This window comes from Nerophis lumbriciformis, linkage group LG39, assembly GCF_033978685.3.
Source record: "Nerophis lumbriciformis linkage group LG39, RoL_Nlum_v2.1, whole genome shotgun sequence".
Taxonomy (NCBI): Eukaryota; Metazoa; Chordata; class Actinopteri; order Syngnathiformes; family Syngnathidae; genus Nerophis; species Nerophis lumbriciformis.
In genome coordinates, this window is record NC_084586.2 from 18,299,237 (window position 1) to 18,319,709 (window position 20,473).

Below are 20,473 nucleotides of genomic sequence, written 5' to 3' on the forward strand. Positions count from 1 at the left end.
TTTGCATTAAAAAGTAATAATTTTATGTAAAAAAGTAATAATTTCACGAGAAAAATATTGCAATAATACAGAAACAGAAAGAATATGAGAAATCGTTCCAAATTTTATAAGAAAAATGTCGACAGCTTGTTGTGAAAAATGAGTTGGAATTTCACAAGAAAAAGGTCACAATTTCACAAGAAAAAGGTCACAATTTCACAGGTAAAAGTTTGAATTTTGGCATTTTTATGATAAAAGTCGTGATTTTACTCAACGCAAGTCAAAATTTTACAAGAAAAACTGAACATTTGTGCAATATTTTGATAAAAGTTGGATTTTTACTCAATAGCAGTCGCAATTTCACAAGAAAAGCTTAAAATGTTGGCAACTTTATGAAACGAGTCGACATTTTACTCGACAAAAGTCAAAATTTTGTAGGAAAACTTTCAAATTTTGGCAATATTAAGTTGAAGTACCAATGATTGGGGAATCATTTTTGGTGATTTAACCCCCAATTCCAACCCTTGATGCTGAGTGCCAAGCAGGGAGGTAATGGCTCCCATTTTTATAGTCTTTGGTATGACGGGTTTTGAACTCACAACCTACCCATCTCAAGGTGGACACTAACCACTAGGCCACTGAGCAGGTCATTATTATAATAATAATCGGAATTTTACTTGGCAAAATGATGACAAAAGTCATAATTTTACCTAAAAAATGTCACTGTTTTACAAGAACAACAAAAAAATTTACAATATTGTGATGAAAGTCAGAATTTTGTATGACCAATGTTACCATTTTGCATTAAAAAGGTAATAATTTTACGTAAAAAAAGTAATAATTTCACGAGAAAAATATTGCAACAATACAGAAACAGAAAGAATATGAGAAATCGTTCCAAATTTTATAAGAAAAAAGTCGACAGCTTGTTGTGAAAAATGAGTTGGAATTTCACAAGAAAAAGGTCACAATTTCAGAAGAAAAACTTGGCATTTGTGCAGTATTATAATAAAAGTCGTAATTTTACTCAACGCAAGTAAAAATTTTATAAGAAAAACTGAACATTTGTGCAATATTATGATAAAAGTTGGATTTTTACTCAATAACAATCGCAATTTTACAAGAAAAGCTTAAAATGTTGGCAATTTTATGAAAAGAGTTGTCATTTTACTCGACAAAAGTCACAATTTTATAAGAAAACTCAAAAATGTCGGCAATATTATAATAATAATCGGAAATATACTTGGCAAAATTATGAAAAAAGTCATAATTTAACTAAAAATATACAACAACAATATTGTGATAAAAGTCAGAATTTTATATGACAAATGTCACAATTTTGCATTAAAAAGTAATAATTGTACATTAAAAAAGTAATAATTATATGAAAAAATATTGTAATCTTACAGAAACAGAAAGAATATGAGAAATTGTTCCCAATTTTATAAGAAAAAAGTCGACACATTGTGAGAAAAAGACTGTTTTTAGTTAATTTTTTGTTTGTAATTGGTTTTTAATCTTCATTATTTACTTCACGTTATTACAGTATGTCTCAATATACATATTTATTTTATTTTATTATTAATTATGGCCAAAGGTGGCGCATTTCAATTTCAATTTCACACACTTGTTATTACATATGTTGGCCAGAGGGGGAGAACTTCACATTTTTACACACACCTGTTATTTCATATGTTGACCAGAGTGGGAGCACTTTTAGAACCGACACAGGTTTTTTTTTTGGAGACCACCCTAATTTTGATAGATTTCTTCATCAGGGGTGCAAATGAGACGTTTTCCGTATTGAGACCATGATTTATGTCCTAACTTGTTCACACCTCCTCATATGGAAGGTACCTTTCCTTGTCGGTGTCTCAAGAAGGGTAGAAATACAAGAACACACACACACACACACTTGTATTTGTTACCTTCTTGAGACCTGAGAAAAATGTCTACCTCTTTAGGACCAACCTTTCTAAATATATAAAGAAGTGTATTTATAACATTAATAATATATACATACTATGCAAATTTTTTTTTTTTAATTCACAAGAAAAAGGTCATAATTTCACAGGAAAAACTTGGAATTTGTGCAGTCAAAAGTCGTAATTTTTTTCAACGCAAGTAAAATTTTTACAGGAAAAACTGAACATTTGTGCAATATTATGATAAAAGTTGGAATTTTACTCAACAACAGTCGCAATTTTACAAGAAAAGCTTAAAATGTTGGCAATTTTATGAAGAGTTCGTAATTTTACTCGACAAAAGTCACAATTTTATAAGAAAAATTTAACATTTTGTTAATATTGTAATAATAATTGGAATTTTACTTGCAAAATGATGACAAAAGTCATAATTTCCCTAAAAAATGTCACTATTTTACAAGAACAACAAAAAAATGTACAATATTGTGATAAAAGTCAGAATTTTGTATGACCAATGTTACCATTTTGCATTAATAAGGAATAATTTTACATAAAAAAGTTATATTTTCACGAGAAAAACATTGCAATAATACAGAAACAGAAAGAATATGAGTAATTGTTCCAAATTTTATAAGAAAATATGGAATATGGAAGGTACCTTTCCTTGTTGGTGTCTCAAGAAGGGTAGAAATACAAGAACACACACACACACACACACATACACACACACACACACTATTTGTTACCTTCTTGAGACCTGAGAAAAATGCCTCCCTCTTTAGGACCAGCCTTTCTAGATATATAAAGAAGTGTATTTACAACATTAATAATATATACATACTATGCAAATGTTTTTTTTTTAAATTCACAAGAAAAAGGTCATATTTTCACAGGAAAAACTTGGAATTTGTGCAGTCAAAAGTCGTAATTTTTTTCAACGCAAGTCAAATTTTTACAGGAAAAACTGAACATTTGTGCAATATTATGATAAAAGTTGGAACAGTCGCAATTTTACAAGAAAAGCTTAAAATGTTGGCAATTTTATGAAGAGTTTGTAATTTTACTCGACAAAAGTCACAATTTTACAAGAAAACTTTAACATTTTGGCAATGTTGTAATAATAATCGGAATTATACTTGACAAAATTATGAATAAAGCCATAATCTAACTAAAAAATGTCACTATTTTATAAGAGCAACAAAAAAATTGGCAATATTGTGATAAAAGTCAGAATTTTATATGACAAATGTCGCCATTTTGCATTAAAAAGTCATAATTTTACATTAGAAAAGTCATAATTTTACGAGAAAATATTGTAATATTACAAAAACTGAAAGAATATGAGAAATTGTTCCCAATTTTATAAGAAAAAAGTCGACACATTGTGAGAAAAAGACACATTTTAGTTATTTTTTTGTTTGTAATTGTTTTTTAATCTTCATTATTTACTTCAAGGTATTACAGTATGTCTCTATGTATACATTTATTTTATTGTATTAATTAATTGTAAACAAAGGGGGCGCATTTCAATGTCTTCCACACACTTGTTATTTCATATGTTGACCAGAGGGGGAGCACTTTTAAAAGCGACACACAGTCAATGTGAAAAATCCCTCCTTTTTGGGACCACCCTCATTTTGATAGATGTCACCAGCAGGGGTGCACATGAGACATTGTCTATTAGATGCAATGTTATTGATTTATGTTCACACCTCCTCATATGGAAGATACTTTTCCTTCTTCATCTCCCAAGAAGGGTAGAAATACACACACACACACACACACACACTAGTCAGCCCATTATACCCTAAAAGTACGACAGGCCGGTCCCCACAAGGCAGTATTTGGAGGGCGAGTACGCCGCGGCTGCCAAGTCTCAAAGTCTCCGACAGGAACGCTGGCTCCGAAAAGCCGAGCTGACAATTTTCCGCCGTGCGACCCTGCAGCGCTCGTGTCAGGAGGCTGCAGGCGGGATTATGCCTCTTTTTTTTTTTTTTTTAGTCTTTCGCTTTTTAATTTTATTGCCTGCCAAGTGAGGGACGGGACTCCCAGGTCTGCAGTCAGCGCGGGGTTCTATTCGGCGCTCGAGCCGTCTCAATGTGGAGTCAAAAGTGTAGAGACTGTTTTTCACTGAGGTCCAAACTTTTGACTGGTAATGAATGTCAAGCCTTGAATCCTATTGATTTTGAAGGTACAAGTTACAGTTAATGAGGTGAAATCCTGATTTTTTTTAAATCTAGGGATGCGGGAAAAAAATGTATTATTATTATTTTTTTTTTAAAGAATCCTTTTTTTTTAAATGTTTTTTTTGGGCATCTCCTCGCTTACTCGCTGCGCGTACACACCAAGAGGAGCATTTCTAACCGGTTTTGAAAAGGTTTTATTAGCATTTTTATACCAAAAATTGAATTTAAATTATATATACATATATATATATTTACATATATATATATATATATATATATATATATATATATATATATATATATATATATATATATATATCCATCCATCCATCCATTTTCTATCACTTATATATATATATATATATATATATACACACATATATATATATCCATCCATCCATCCATTTTCTATCACTTATATATATATATATATATATATATATATGTATATATATATATATATATATATATGTATATATATATATATATATATATATATATATATATATATATATATATATATATATATATAAATATATATATATGTGAATATATATATATATATATATATGTGTGAATATATATATATGTATGTATATATATATATATATATATATATATATATATATATATATATATATGTATGTATATATATATATATATATATGTATATATAAATATATGTATATATATATATATATCCATCCATTTCCTACCACTTGTCCCATATATATATATATATATATATATATATATATATATATATATGTGAATATATATATATATATATATATATATATATATATATATATATTTATGTGAATATATATATATGTGAATATATATATATATGTGAATATATATATATGTATGTATATATATATATGTATATATATATATATATATATATATATATATATATATATATATATATATATGTATGTATAAATATATGTATATATATATATATATATATATATATATATTAAAAAAAAAATATATATATATATACGTATATACAGACATATATTGTATATATACTGTACATATATATATACTATATATATATATATATATATATATATATATATATATATATATATATATATATATATATATATATATATATATATATACACACATTTTCAATAATCGACTTTTTTTATTTCATGTATTTTTTTTAAGAGTCAATTTTTATAAATACATTTTTTAGAGTATCAACGTGCTTGAACATTTTTTTTATTGCAACATATAAACAAGTCTGTTGATGTTGAGCATATTTTATCAGTACATGAAACAAGAACTAAGCATGTTTTTCTGTCTGTGCATTAAAACGACAAGTCTGTTGATTTTGAGCAATTTTATTTTTCAATACAAAAACAAGAAATCTGTTGATTTTGGGTAATTTTCTTTCTGTACATGAAACAATAATTATGTGGATTTTGTGGAGTTTTCTTTCTGTGCATGAAACAATAATTATGTGGATTTTGTGCAGTTTTCTTTCTGTGCATGGAAACGAGAATTCTGTTGATTATGAGCAATTTTCTTTGTGTATGTCAAAGCAAGAAGAAGCCCGTTGATTTTGAGCATATTTTTTTTAAATGTTGAAGCAAGAAATTTGTAGATTTTGACTTATTTTCTATCTGTACATGAAACAAGAATTCTGCAGATTTTTAGCAGTTTTCTCTATGTGCATGAAAACAAGTTTCAGTGAGAAGTCTTTTGATTTTGAGCTATTTTCTTTCTGTAAATGAAACAAGAATTCTGTTGAGTTTGAACATGTTTTTCTTTTTGTGCATGAAAACGAGAAGTCTGTCAATTTTAATCAATTTTAATGTAAAAACAAGAAATCTGTTGATTGTGGGTAATTTGTTTCTTTATGTCAAAACAAGAAGTCTGTAGATTTCGAGCAATTTTCTGTCAGTGCATGCGAATGAGAAGTCTGTTGATTTTGAGCAAATTTCTTTCAGCGAGAAGTCTTTTGATTTTGAGCAATTTGTTTTTTTTTATGTCGAAGCAAGAAGTCTTGATTTTGACCTTTTTTTTTTCAATGTAAAAACAAGAAATCTGTTGATTTTAGGTTATTTGTTTTTAATGTCGAAGCAAAAAGTCTGTAGATTTTGAGTTATTTTCTTTCTGTACATGAAACAAGAATTCGGTGGATTTTGAGCAGTTTTCTATCAGTGCATGAAAACGAGAAGTCTGTTGATTTTGAGCAATTTTATTTCAGCGAGAAGTCTTTTGATTTTGAGCAATTTGTTTTCTTTATGTCGAAACAAGAAGTGTCTTGATTTTGAGCTATTTTCTTTTTGTACATGAAACAAGAATTCTGTTGAGTTTGAGCAGTTTTCTTTCCGTGCATGAAAACGAGAACTCTGTTGATTTTAAGCAATTTTTTCAGTGAGAAGTCTTTTGATTTTGAGCAGTTTTCCTTATGTCGAAGCAAGAAGTGTCTTGATTTTAAGCTATTTTCTTTCTGTAGATGAAACAACAATTCAGTGGATTTTGAGCAGTTTTCTTCCTGTGCATAAAAACGAGAAGTCTGTTGATTTTGAGCAATTTGTTTTCTTTATGTCGAAGCAAGAAGTGTCTTGATTTTCTTTTTGTACATGAAATAAGAATTCTGTTGAGTTTGAACATGTTTTCTGTGTCTGTCAATTTTTAGCAATATTCTTTTTTAATGTAAAAACAAGAAATCTGTTGATTTTAGGTCATTTGTTTTGTTTTTTTAATCTTTAGCTTGCGAACGTTTTATTGTAACTGGAATACAAAGTAGCGTGTTGCAGGAATCGGTCTGAATCCAGCATCGATTCTGAATCGAATCGTACCCCAAGAATCGCAATCGAAACTAGGAACCCTATTGATTTTGAATGTCACCTTAGTCAGTCAATACAAAGCACAATTAAGTTTCAGAACCCTATTTGTTTTAGGTCAAAGGTCAATTCAGTACTCGTTTGCTTTCTTCACTTTGAACATGACCCTTTAAACTGTCTGTTTTTAGACATGGCTTGAAAACAGGAACCCTATTGATTTTGAATGCCTTCAATAATGGGATCAAAGATTTCAAGAGTTGACTTGTAGTTCACGTAGATGTTTTATTCGCTAAGGAGGTCTCCCTCTGCGCCCGCCTCGGACTTTAAGAGGAAGAATCTGGAAGCTTCTGCTTTGCGGGCATCGAGCCAAGGACCAGACGCTCCACTTTTTACCGCGCCGCCGCTATTCCCACCTCGCCTCCGCTCGCAAACAGGAAGCGGCGAGGCAGACGCTCTCGTCTCCTGCCAAACACTTCTTCATGTTCACCACTCGGGAGGGGGAGGGGCGTCGTTCTAATGGAGTATGTCTGTTCTCTTGTACTTCCTGTACTCAAACAGGAAGTTAATTAGAACTTTTATTTTGAAATGTTAACAGCAAGCTGACTTGTCTCCTGCAAAAAAAAGACGACACAACACGGCAATATGGCTGTTTGACCGCACGTCAGGGCAAGAAGTCTGTTGATTTTGACAAATGTTCTTTCTGTACATGATACTAGAATTCTGTTGATTTTTAGCAATTTTCTTTCTGTACGTCAAAACAAAAAGTGGAATGATTTTGAGCAATTTTCTTTCTGTACATGATACAAGAACTCTGTTGATGTTTAGCAATTTTCTTTCTGTACAGGATACATGATTTATGTTGATTTTCAGCAATTTTCTTTCTGTACATGATACAAGAATTCTGATGATTTTCAGCAATTTTCTTTCTGTACGTCAAAACAAAACGTCTAATGATTTTCAGCAATTTTCTTTCTGTACATGATACAAGAATTCTGTTGATTTTCAGCAATTTTCTTTCTATACACTTTACAAGAATTCTGTTGATCTTTCTGTACATGATACAAGATTTATGTTGATTTTCAGCAATTTTCTTTCTGTACATGATACAAGAATTCTGATGATTTTCAGCCATTTTCTTTCTGTACGTCAAAACAAAAAGTCTAATGATTTTTATCAATTTTCTTTCTGTACATGATACAAGATTTCTGTTGATTTTTATCAATTTTCTTTCTGTACATGATACAAGAATTCTGTTGATTTTTTATCAATTTTCTTTCTGTACATGATACAAGATTAATGTTGATTTTCAGCAATTTTCTTTCTGTACATGATACAAGAATTCTGATGATTTTCAGCAGTTTTCTTTCTGTCCATGATACAATAATTCTGTTGATTTTCAGCAATTTTCTTTCTGTACGTCAAAACAAAACGTCTATTGATTTTCAGCAATTTTCTTTCTGTACATGATACAAGAATTCTGTTGATTTTCAGCAATTTTCTTTCTATACACTTTACAAGAATTCTGTTGATTTTTATCAATTTTCTTTCTATACATGATACAAGATTTATGTTGATTTTCAGCAATTTTCTTTCTGTACATGATACAAGAATTCTGATGATTTTCAGCAATTTTCTTTCTGTCCATGATAAAATAATTCTGTTGATTTTCAGCAATTTTCTTTCTGTACGTCAAAACAAAACATCTAATGATTTTCAGCAATTTTCTTTCTGTACATGATACAAGAATTCTGTTGATTTTCAGCAATTTTCTTTCTATACAGTTTACAAGAATTCTGTTGATTTTCAGCAATTTTCTTTCTGTACATGATAGAAGAATTCTGTTGATTTTCATCAATTTTCTCTCTATACACGATACAAGAATTCTGTTGATTTTCAGCAACTTTCTTTTTGTACATGATACAAGAATTCTGTTGATTTTCAGCAATTTTCTTTCTGTACATGATACAAGAATTCTGTTGAGTTTCAGCAATTTATTTCTGTGCTTGATGAAAGAATTCTGTTGATTTTCAGCTATTTTCTTCCTGTACGTCAAAACAAAAAGTGTAATGATTTTGAGCAATTTTCTTCCTGTACGTCAAAACAAAAAGTGTAATGATTTTGACCAATTTTTTTTCTGTACATGATACAAGAATTCTGTTGATTTTTATCAATTTTCTTTCTGTACGTCAAAACAACAAGTCTAATGATTTTGAGCAATTTTCTTTCTGTACCTGATACAAGAATTCTGTTGATTTTCAGCTATTTTCTTTCTGTACATGATACAAGATTTCTGTTGATTTTCAGCAATTTTCCTTCTGTATGTCAAAACAAAAAGTCTTATGATTTTGAGCACTTTTTTTTCTGTACATGATACAAGAATTCTGTTGATTTTCAGCTATTTTCTTTCTGTACATGATACAAGAATTCTGTTGATTTTCAGCAATTTTCTTTCTGTACATGATACAATAATTCTGTTGATTTTCGGCAAATGTTTTTCTGTTCGTCAAAACAAAACGTCTAATGATTTTTAGCAATTTTCTTTCTATACACGATACAAGAATTCTGTTGATTTTAAACTTTTTTTTTCTGTACATGATACAAGAATTCTGTTGATTTTCAGCAATTTTCTTTCTGTACATGACACAAGAATCCTGTTGATTTTCAGCAATTTTCTTTCTGTACATGATACAATAATTCTGTTGATTTTCAGCGAATTTTTTTCTGTACGTCAAAACGAAACGTCTAATGATTTTTAGCAATTTTCTTTCTATACACGATACAAGAATTCTGTTGATTTTCAACTATTTTCTTTCTGTACGTCAAAACAAAAAGTCTTAAGATTTTGAGTAATTTTTTTTCTGTACATGATACAAGAATTCTGTTGATTTTCAGCAATTTTCTTTCTGTACATGATACAATAATTCTGTTGATTTTCAGCGAATTTTTTTCTGTACGTCAAAACGAAACGTCTAATGATTTTTAGCAAATTTCTTTCTATACACGATACAAGAATTCTGTTGATTTTCAACTATTTTCTTTCTGTACGTCAAAACAAAAAGTCTTAAGATTTTGAGTAATTTTTTTTCTGTACATGATACAAGAATTCTGTTGATTTTCAGCAATTTTCTTTCTGTACATGATACAAGAATTCTGTTGATTTTCAGCAAACATTTTTCTGTACGTCAAAACAAAACGTCTAATGATTTTTAGCAATTTTCTTTCTATACACGATACAAGCATTCTGTTGATTTTCAACTATTTTCTCTCTGTACATGATACAAGAATTCTGTTGATTTTCAGCAATTTTCTTTCTGTACATGATACAAGAATTCTGTTGATTTTCAGCAATTTTCTTTCTGTACATGATACAATAATTCTGTTGATTTTCAGCAAAAAAATTTCTGTACGTCAAAACAAAACGTCTAATGATTTTTAGCAATTTTCCTTCCATACACGATACAATAATTCTGTTGATTTTCAACTATTTTCTTTCTGTACATGATACAAGAATTCTGTTGATTTTCAGCAATTTTCTTTCTGTACATGATACAATAATCCTGTTGATTTTCAGCAATTTTCTTTCTGTACATGATACAATAATTCTGTTGATTTTCAGCAAAAGAAATTCTGCACGTCAAAACAAAACATCTAATGATTTTTAGCAATTTTCTTTCTATACACGATACAAGAATTCTGTTGATTTTCAACTATTTTCTTTCTGTACATCAAAACAAAAAGTGTAATGATTTTGAGAATTTTTCTTTCTGTAAACGATACAAGAATTCTGTTGATGTTTTCTGTTGATTTATTATGAATGTAGATAGGTTCATGTGTAGTAAAAAAAAAAAAAGCTAACCATTGTTGCCTCGGTGACGTTTTGACAGTCGGCCATGTTGATTCAGTCACAGCAAGACGACTATTCGTTTTTTTTTTGTGCAAAATGTCTGAAAGGCCGCGACAGAAGCGGCCCAGGTCAAAGGTCAGTTTGCAAGAGATCTATTTGTTTTGAGCAAACTCTCGCAGCCGGGTTCAAAGGTCAAAACGGCGAACCCGTCAAGAACCCTGTTGATTTTAAGGTAGACGCTCGCCGTCTTCGTGCCGCGTGACGACGAGACGTGACAGCCGCTGAAGTCGCTTTGACACGTCGAGCCGCGAGCGCGCTCTCAGGGAATTTTGAGCAGTTTTCTATCAGTGCATGAAAACGAGAAGTCTGTTGATTTTGAGCATTTTTATTTCAGCGAGAAGTCTTTTGATTTTGATCAATTTGTTTTCTTTATGTCGAAGCAAGAAGTGTCTTGATTTTGAGCTATTTTCTTTTTGTACATGAAACAATAATTCTGTTGAGTTTGAGCAGTTTTCTTTCTGTGCATGAAAACGAGAACTGTTGATTTTAAGCAATTTTTTTCAGTGAGAAGTCTTTTGATTTTGAGCAGTTTTCTTTGTCGAAGCAAGAAGTGTCTTGATTTTAAGCTATTTTCTTTCTGTAGGTGAAACAACAATTCAGTGGATTTTGAGCAGTTTTCTATCTGTGCATGAAAACGAGAAGTCTGTTGATTTTGAGCAATTTGTTTTCTTTATGTCGAAGCAAGAAGTGTCTTGATGTTCTTTTTGTACATGAAATAAGAATTCTGTTGAGTTTGAACATGTTTTCTGTGTCCGTCAATTTTTAGCAATATTCTTTTTTAATGTAAAAACAAGAAATCTGTTGATTTTAGGTAATTTGTCTTGTTTTTTTTTATCTTTAGCTTGCGAAAGTTTTATTGTAAATGGAATACAAAGTAGCGTGTTGCAGGAATCAGTCTGAATCCAGCATCGATTCTGAATCGAATCGTACCGATTTTCAGCAATTTTCTTTCTGTACGTCAAAACAAAAAGTCTTATGATTTTGAGCAATTTTTTTTCTGTACATGATACAAGAATTCTGTTGATTTTCAGCAATTTTCTTTCTGTACATGATACAAGAATTCTGTTGATTTTCAGCAATTTTCTTTCTGTACATGATACAATAATTCTGTTGATTTTCAGCGAATTTTTTCTGTACGTCAAAACAAAACGTCTAGTGATTTTTAGCAATTTTCTTTCTATACACGATACAAGAATTCTGTTGATTTTCAACTATTTTCTTTCTGTACGTCAAAACAAAAAGTCTTATGATTTTGAGCTTTTTTTTTCTGTACATGATACAAGAATTCTGTTGATTTTCAGCAATTTTCTTTCTGTACATGATACAAGATTTCTGTTGATTTTCAGCAATTTTCTTTCTGTACATGATACAATAATTCTGTTGATTTTCAGCGAATTTTTTTCTGTACGTCAAAACAAAACGTCTAATGATTTTTAGCAATTTTCTTTCTATACACGATACAAGAATTCTGTTGATTTTCAACTATTTTCTTTCTGTACATCAAAACAAAAAGTGTAATGATTTTGAGAATTTTTCTTTCTGTAAACGATACAAGAATTCTGTTGATGTTTTCTGTTGATTTATTATGAATGTAGATAAGTTCATGTGTAGTAAAAAAAAAAAGCTAACCATTGTTGCCTCGGTGACGTTTTGACAGTCGGCCATGTTGATTCAGTCACAGCAAGACGACTATTCGTTTTTTGTTTTTTTTGCAAAATGTCTGAAAGGCCGCGACAGAAGCGGCCCAGGTCAAAGGTCAGTTTGCAAGAGATCTATATGTTTTGAGCAAACTCTCGCAGCCCGGTTCAAAGGTCAAGACGGCGAACCCGTCAAGAACCCTGTTGATTTTAAGGTAGACGCTCGCCGTCTTCGTGCCGCGTGACGACGAGACGTGACAGCCGCTGAAGTCGCTTTGACACGTCGAGCCGCAAGCGCGCTCTCAGGGAATTTTGAGCAGTTTTCTATCAGTGCATGAAAACGAGAAGTCTGTTGATTTTGAGCATTTTTATTTCAGCGAGAAGTCTTTTGATTTTGATCAATTTGTTTTCTTTATGTCGAAGCAAGAAGTGTCTTGATTTTGAGCTATTATCGTTTTGTACATGAAACAATAATTCTGTTGAGTTTGAGCAGTTTTCTTTCTGTGCATGAAAACGAGAACTGTTGATTTTAAGCAATTTTTTTCAGTGGGAAGTCTTTTGATTTTGAGCAGTTTTCTTTATGTCGAAGCAAGAAGTGTCTTGATTTTAAGCTATTTTCTTTCTGTAGGTGAAACAACAATTCAGTGGATTTTGAGCAGTTTTCTATCTGTGCATGAAAACGAGAAGTCTGTTGATTTTGAGCAATTTGTTTTCTTTATGTCGAAGCAAGAAGTGTCTTGATGTTCTTTTTGTACATGAAATAAGAATTCTGTTGAGTTTGAACATGTTTTCTGTGTCCGTCAATTTTTAGCAATATTCTTTTTTAATGTAAAAACAAGAAATCTGTTGATTTTAGGTCTTTTTTTTTTGTTTTTTTTATCTTTAGCTTGCGAAAGTTTTATTGTAACTGGAATACAAAGTAGCGTGTTGCAGGAATCAGTCTGAATCCAGCATCGATTCTGAATCGAATCGCACCGATTTTCAGCAATTTTCTTTCTGTACGTCAAAGCAAAAAGTCTTATGATTTTGAGCAATTTTTTTTCTGTGCATGATACAAGAATTCTGTTGATTTTCAGCAATTTTCTTTCTGTACATGATACAAGAATCCTGTTGATTTTCAGCAATTTTCTTTCTGTACATGATACAATAATTCTGTTGATTTTCAGCGATTTTTTTTCTGTACGTCAAAACAAAACGTCTAATGATTTTTAGCAATTTTCTTTCTATACACGATACAAGCATTCTGTTGATTTTCAACTATTTTCTTTCTGTACGTCAAAACAAAAAGTCTTATGATTTTGAGCAATTTTTTTTCTGTGCATGATACAAGAATTCTGTTGATTTTCAGCAATTTTCTTTCTATACATGATACAAGAATCCTGTTGATTTTCAGCAATTTTCTTTCTTTACATGATACAATAATTCTGTTGATTTTCAGCGAATTTTTTTCTGTACGTCAAAACGAAACGTCTATTGATTTTTAGCAATTTTCTTTCTATACACGATACAAGAATTCTGTTGATTTTAAACTTTTTTTTTTCTGTACATGATACAAGAATTCTGTTGATTTTCAGCAATTTTCTTTCTGTACATGATACAAGAATCCTGTTGATTTTCAGCCATTTTCTTTCTGTACATGATACAATAATTCTGTTGATTTTCAGCGAATTTTTTTCTGTACGTCAAAACAAAACGTCTAATGATTTTTAGCAATTTTCTTTCTATACACGATACAAGCATTCTGTTGATTTTCAACTATTTTCTTTCTGTACATGATACAAGAATTCTGTTGATTTTCAGGAATTTTCTTTCTGTACATGATACAAGAATCCTGTTGATTTTCAGCCATTTTCTTTCTGTACATGATACAATAATTCTGTTGATTTTCAGCGAATTTTTTTCTGTACGTCAAAACAAAACGTCTAATGATTTTTAGCAATTTTCTTTCTATACACGATACAAGCATTCTGTTGATTTTCAGCAATTTTCTTTCTGTACATGATACAATAATTCTGTTGATTTTCAGCGAATTTTTTTCTGTACGTCAAAACAAAACGTCTAACGATTTTTAGCAATTTTCTTTCTATACACGATACAAGCATTCTGTTGATTTTAAACTATTTTCTTTCTGTACATGATACAAGAATTCTGTTGATTTTCAGCAATTTTCTTTCTGTACATGATACAAGAATTCTGTTGATTTTCAGCAATTTTCTTTCTGTACATGATAGAAGAATTCTGTTGATTTTCATCAATTTTCTTTCTATACATGATACAAGAATTCTGTTGATTTTCAACTATTTTCTTTCTGTACATGATACAAGAATTCTGTTGATTTTCAGCAATTTTCTTTCTGTACATGATACAAGAATTCTGTTGATTTTCAGCAATTTTCTTTCTGTACATGATAGAAGAATTCTGTTGATTTTCATCAATTTTCTTTCTATACACGATACAAGAATTCTGTTGATTTTCAGCAACTTTCTTTCTGTACATGATACAAGAATTCTGTTGATTTTCAGCAATTTTCTTTCTGTACACGATACAAGAATTCTGTTGAATTTCAGCATTTTTTTTTCTGTACATGATGAAAGAATTGTGTTGATTTTCAGCAATTTTCTTCCTGTACGTCAAAACAAAAAGTGTAATGATTTTGAGCAATTTTCTTTCTGTACATGATACAAGAATTCTGTTGATTTTTATCAATTTTCTTTCTGTATGTCAAAACAAAAAGTCTTATGATTTTGAGCAATTTTTTTTCTGTACATGATACAAGAATTCTGATGATTTTCAGCAATTTTCTTTCTGTCCATGATACAATAATTCTGTTGATTTTCAGCAATTTTCTTTCTGTACGTCAAAACAAAACATCTAATGATTTTCAGCAATTTTCTTTCTGTACATGATACAAGAATTCTGTTGATTTTCAGCAATTTTCGTTCTATATACTTTACAAGAATTCTGTTGATTTTCAGCAATTTTCTTTCTATACACGATACAAGAATTCTGTTGATTTTTAGCAATTTTTTTTCTGTACATGATAGAAGAATTCTGTTGATTTTCATAAATTTTCTTTCTATACACGATACAAGAATTCTGTTGATTTTCAGCAATTTTCTTCCTGTACGTCAAAACAAAAAGTGTAATGATTTTGAGCAATTTTCTTTCTGTACATGATACAAGAATTCTGTTGATTTTCAACTATTTTCTTTCTGTACATCAAAACAAAAAGTGTAATGATTTTGAGAATTTTTCTTTCTGTAAACGATACAAGAATTCTGTTGATGTTTTCTGTTGATTTGTAGATAGGTTCATGTGTAGTAAAAAATAAAAAAAAAGCTAACCATTGTTGCCTCGGTGACGTTTTGACAGTCGGCCATGTTGATTCAGTCACAGCAAGACGACTATTCGTTTTGTTTTTTTTTGCAAAATGTCTGAAAGGCCGCGACAGAAGCGGCCCAGGTCAAAGGTCAGTTTGCAAGAGATCTATATGTTTTGAGCAAACTCTCGCAGCCGGGTTCAAAGGTCAAGACGGCGAACCCGTCAAGAAACCTGTTGATTTTAAGGTAGACGCTCGCCGTCTTCGTGCCGCGTGACGACGAGACGTGACAGCCGCTGAAGTCGCTTTGACACGTCGAGCCGCGAGCGCGCTCTCAGGGAATTTTGAGCAGTTTTCTATCAGCGCATGAAAACGAGAAGTCTGTTGATTTTGAGCATTTATATTTCAGCGAGAAGTCTTTTGATTTTGATCAATTTGTTTTCTTTATGTCGAAGCAAGAAGTGTCTTGATTTTGAGCTATTATCGTTTTGTACATGAAACAATAATTCTGTTGAGTTTGAGCAGTTTTCTTTCTGTGCATGAAAACGAGAACTGTTGATTTCAAGCAATTTTTTTCAGTGAGAAGTCTTTTGATTTTGAGCAGTTTTCTTTATGTCGAAGCAAGAAGTGTCTTGATTTTAAGCTATTTTCTTTCTGTAGGTGAAACAACAATTCAGTGGATTTTGAGCAGTTTTCTATCTGTGCATGAAAACGAGAAGTCTGTTGATTTTGAGCAATTTGTTTTCTTTATGTCGAAGCAAGAAGTGTCTTGATGTTCTTTTTGTACATGAAATAAGAATTCTGTTGAGTTTGAACATGTTTTCTGTGTCCGTCAATTTTTAGCAATATTCTTTTTTAATGTAAAAACAAGAAATCTGTTGATTTTAGGTCATTTGTCTTGTTTTTTTTAATCTTTAGCTTGCGAAAGTTTTATTGTAACTGGAATACAAAGTAGCGTGTTGCAGGAATCAGTCTGAATCCAGCATCGATTCTGAATCGAATCGTACCGACTTTCAGCAATTTTCTTTCTGTACGTCAAAACAAAAAGTCTTATGATTTTGAGCAATTTTTTTTCCTGTACATGATACAAGAATTCTGTTGATTTTCAGCAATTTTCTTTCTGTACATGATACAAGAATCCTGTTGATTTTCAGCAATTTTCTTTCTGTACATGATACAATAATTCTGTTGATTTTCAGCGAATTTTTTTCTGTACGTCAAAACAAAACGTCTAATGATTTTTAGCAATTTTCTTTCTATACACGATACAAGCATTCTGTTGATTTTCAACTATTTTCTTTCTGTACATGATACAAGAATTCTGTTGATTTTCAGCAATTTTCTTTCTGTACATGATACAAGAATCCTGTTGATTTTCAGCAATTTTCTTTCTGTACATGATACAATAATTCTGTTGATTTTGAGCGAATTTTTTTCTGTACGTCAAAACGAAACGTCTAATGATTTTTAGCAATTGTCTTTCTATACACGATACAAGAATTCTGTTGATTTTCAACTATTTTCTTTCTGTACGTCAAAACAAAAAGTCTTAAGATTTTGAGTAATTTTTTTTCTGTACATGATACAAGAATTCTGTTGATTTTCAGCAATTTTCTTTCTGTACATGATACAAGAATTCTGTTGATTTTCAACTATTTTCTTTCTGTACGTCAAAACAAAAAGTCTTAAGATTTTGAGTAATTTTTTTTCTGTACATGATACAAGAATTCTGTTGATTTTCAGCAATTTTCTTTCTGTACATGATACAAGAATTCTGTTGATTTTCAGCAATTTTCTTTCTGTACATGATACAACGTCTAATGATTTTTAGCAATTTTCGTTCTATACACGATACAAGAATTCTGTTGATTTTCAACTATTTTCTTTCTGTACGTCAAAACAAAAAGTCTTAAGATTTTGAGTAATTTTCTTTCTGTACATGATACAAGAATTCTGTTGATTTTCAGCAATTTTCTTTCTGTACATGATACAAGAATCCTGTTGATTTTCAGCAATTTTCTTTCTGTACATGATACAATAATTCTGTTGATTTTGAGCGAATTTTTTTCTGTACGTCAAAACAAAACGTCTAATGATTTTTAGCAATTTTCGTTCTATACACGATACAAGAAGCGACAGAAGCGGCCCAGGTCAAAGGTCAGTTTGCAAGAGATCTATTTGTTTTGAGCAAACTCTCGCAGCCGGGTTCAAAGGTCAAGACGGCGAACCCGTCAAGAAACCTGTTGATTTTAAGGTAGACGCTCGCCGTCTTCGTGCCGCGTGACGACGAGACGTGACAGCCGCTGAAGTCGCTTTGACACGTCGAGCCGCGAGCGCGCTCTCAGGGCACGATGGCGGTGACGGATGTCTGACATGACACCTTCCCCCAACACACACACACACACACACACACACACACACACACACACACACGCACACACACACACACACACACACACACACACACACGCTCACACGTACAGAAGCGTGTGCGCGCGCCCCTCGCTTGACCGAGCGCTCACCCCGCCGTCTTTGTTTCGCTCGGGCGCTATTTCTGCCTCCTCCCACACTCGCTGTCTAAACGTGCGCCCGTGTTCCCCGTGCAGACGTGGGCGGGCCGGCGGACCCCATCGCCCCCACCATCATCGTGCCGCCCAGGAACACCAGCGTGGTGACGGGGACGTCGGAGGTCACCATGGAGTGCGTGGCCAACGCCAGGTAAGAAAGACGCCTAACAGGAAACGGGGCGACGGCGAGGGGAACACACGTGTGGTTTCTCCCCGCAGGCCCCTCATCAAGCTGAGCATCAGCTGGCGCAGGAACGGCGTGCTGGTGGGCGGCGGCCTGAGCGACTTCAACCGCCGCCTGACCGTCCTCAGCCCCCTGGTGGCCGACGCCGGCTACTACGAGTGCGAGGCCGTGCTCCGCAGCAGCAGCGTGCCGGCGGTCAGCGCCGGCGCTTATCTGCACGTCCTCGGTAAGCCCCGCCTTCCTCCACACCAACAGCGTTATTGCGCAAGTATTTATTCCCAGCCCCTTCCTGCTACGTCAGTGGAAGGAATGTGATGGCCAATTTTCCCAGGTTACACTCCTTGTGTTGGTCTGGACTCTTTGTACTTACTCCACGTCAAGTTAACTTTCAGTTTCGATACCCTTCAAGATAAAGCAAACCTAGGATGGACAAAAGCATAAGAGATGGGCAACATTTTAAGAGACTGCTTTGACCTTGAGATAGCTCGGGTTCATTTTATCACAGCACTGGTATTTATATTGTTTGCACTTACTCCGCGTCAAGTTAACTTTCAGTTTCGATACCCTTCAAGATAAAGCAAACCTAGGTGGACAAAAGCTTGTGAGACGGGCGACCATTTTAGAGACTTGAGATAGCTTTGTTCATTCTCTCATAGCGGGGGTATTTATATTATTTGTAGCTACTCCAAGTCAAGTTAACTTTCAGTTTCGATACCCTTCAAGGTAGGGTAACCGAGAATGGACAAAATCCTAAGAGATGGGCAACATTTTAAGAGACTGCTTTGACCTTGAGATAGCTCTGTTCATTCTCTCACAGCGGGGTTATTTATATTATTCGTAGCTACTCGAAGTCAAGTTAACTTTCAGTTTCGATACCCTTCAAGGCAGGGTAACCTAGGATGGACAAAATCACAAGAGATGGGCAACATTTTAAGAGACTGCTTTGACCTTGAGATGGCTCGGGTTCATTCTCTCACAGCCCTGGTATTTCTATTGTTTGTACTTACTCCACGTCAAGTTAACTTTCAGTTTCGATACCCTTCAAGATAAAGCAAACCTAGGTGGACAAAAGCATGAGAGACGGGCGAGCATTTTAGAGACTGCTTCGACCTTGAGATAGCTCGGTTCATTCTCTCACAGCGCTGGTATTTATATTGTTTGTGCTTACTCCACGTCAAGTTAACTTTCAGTTTCGATACCCTTCAAAATGTTGTAACCTAGGTGGATAAAAACATGAGAGATGGGCAACCTGCTTTGACCTTGAGATAGCTCGCTTCATTCTCCCACAGTGCTGGTATTTATTTTGTTTGTACTTACTCCATGTCAAGTTAACTTTCAGTTTCGATACCCTTCAAGGCAGAGTAACCTAGGATGGACAAAATCACAAGAGATGGGCAACATTTTAAGAGACTGCTTTGACCTTGAGATAGCTCGCGTTCAATTTCTCACAGCGCTGGTATTTATATTGTTTGTACTTACTCCACGTCAAGTTAACTTTCAGTTTCGATACCCTTCAAGATAAAGCAAACCTAGGTGGACAAAAGCTTGAGAGACGGGCGACCATTTTAGAGACTTGAGATAGCTTTGTTCATTCTCTCATAGCGGGGGTATTTATATTATTTGTAGCTACTCCAAGTCAAGTTAACTTTCAGTTTCGATACCCTTCAAGGCAGGGTAACCGAGAATGGACAAAATCATAAGAGATGGGCAACATTTTAAGAGACTGCTTTGACCTTCAGATAGCTCTGGTTCATTCTCTCACAGCCCTGGTATTTCTATTGTTTCTACTTACTCCGCGTCGAGTTAACTTTCAGTTTCGATACCTTTCAAGATAAAGCAAACCTAGGAGGACAAAAGCATGAGAGACGGGCGACCATTTTAGAGACTGCTTCGACGTTGAGATAGCTCTGTTCATTCTCTCACAGCGGGGGTATTTATATTATTTGTAGCTACTCCAAG

General features: G+C 32.7%; 1 protein-coding gene across 1 annotated transcript in view; it reads left to right on the forward strand.

The window, feature by feature from the left end:
• sdk2b (sidekick cell adhesion molecule 2b) overlaps window positions 1-20,473 on the forward strand; it is a 920,539-nt gene that overhangs the window by 697,079 nt on the left and 202,987 nt on the right. Inside the window, exons 6-7 of the mRNA XM_061931841.1 lie at window positions 18,370-18,481; window positions 18,550-18,740. Coding sequence (XP_061787825.1) covers window positions 18,370-18,481; window positions 18,550-18,740 — 303 coding nt within the window. The remainder of the gene's footprint in view (window positions 1-18,369; window positions 18,482-18,549; window positions 18,741-20,473) is intronic.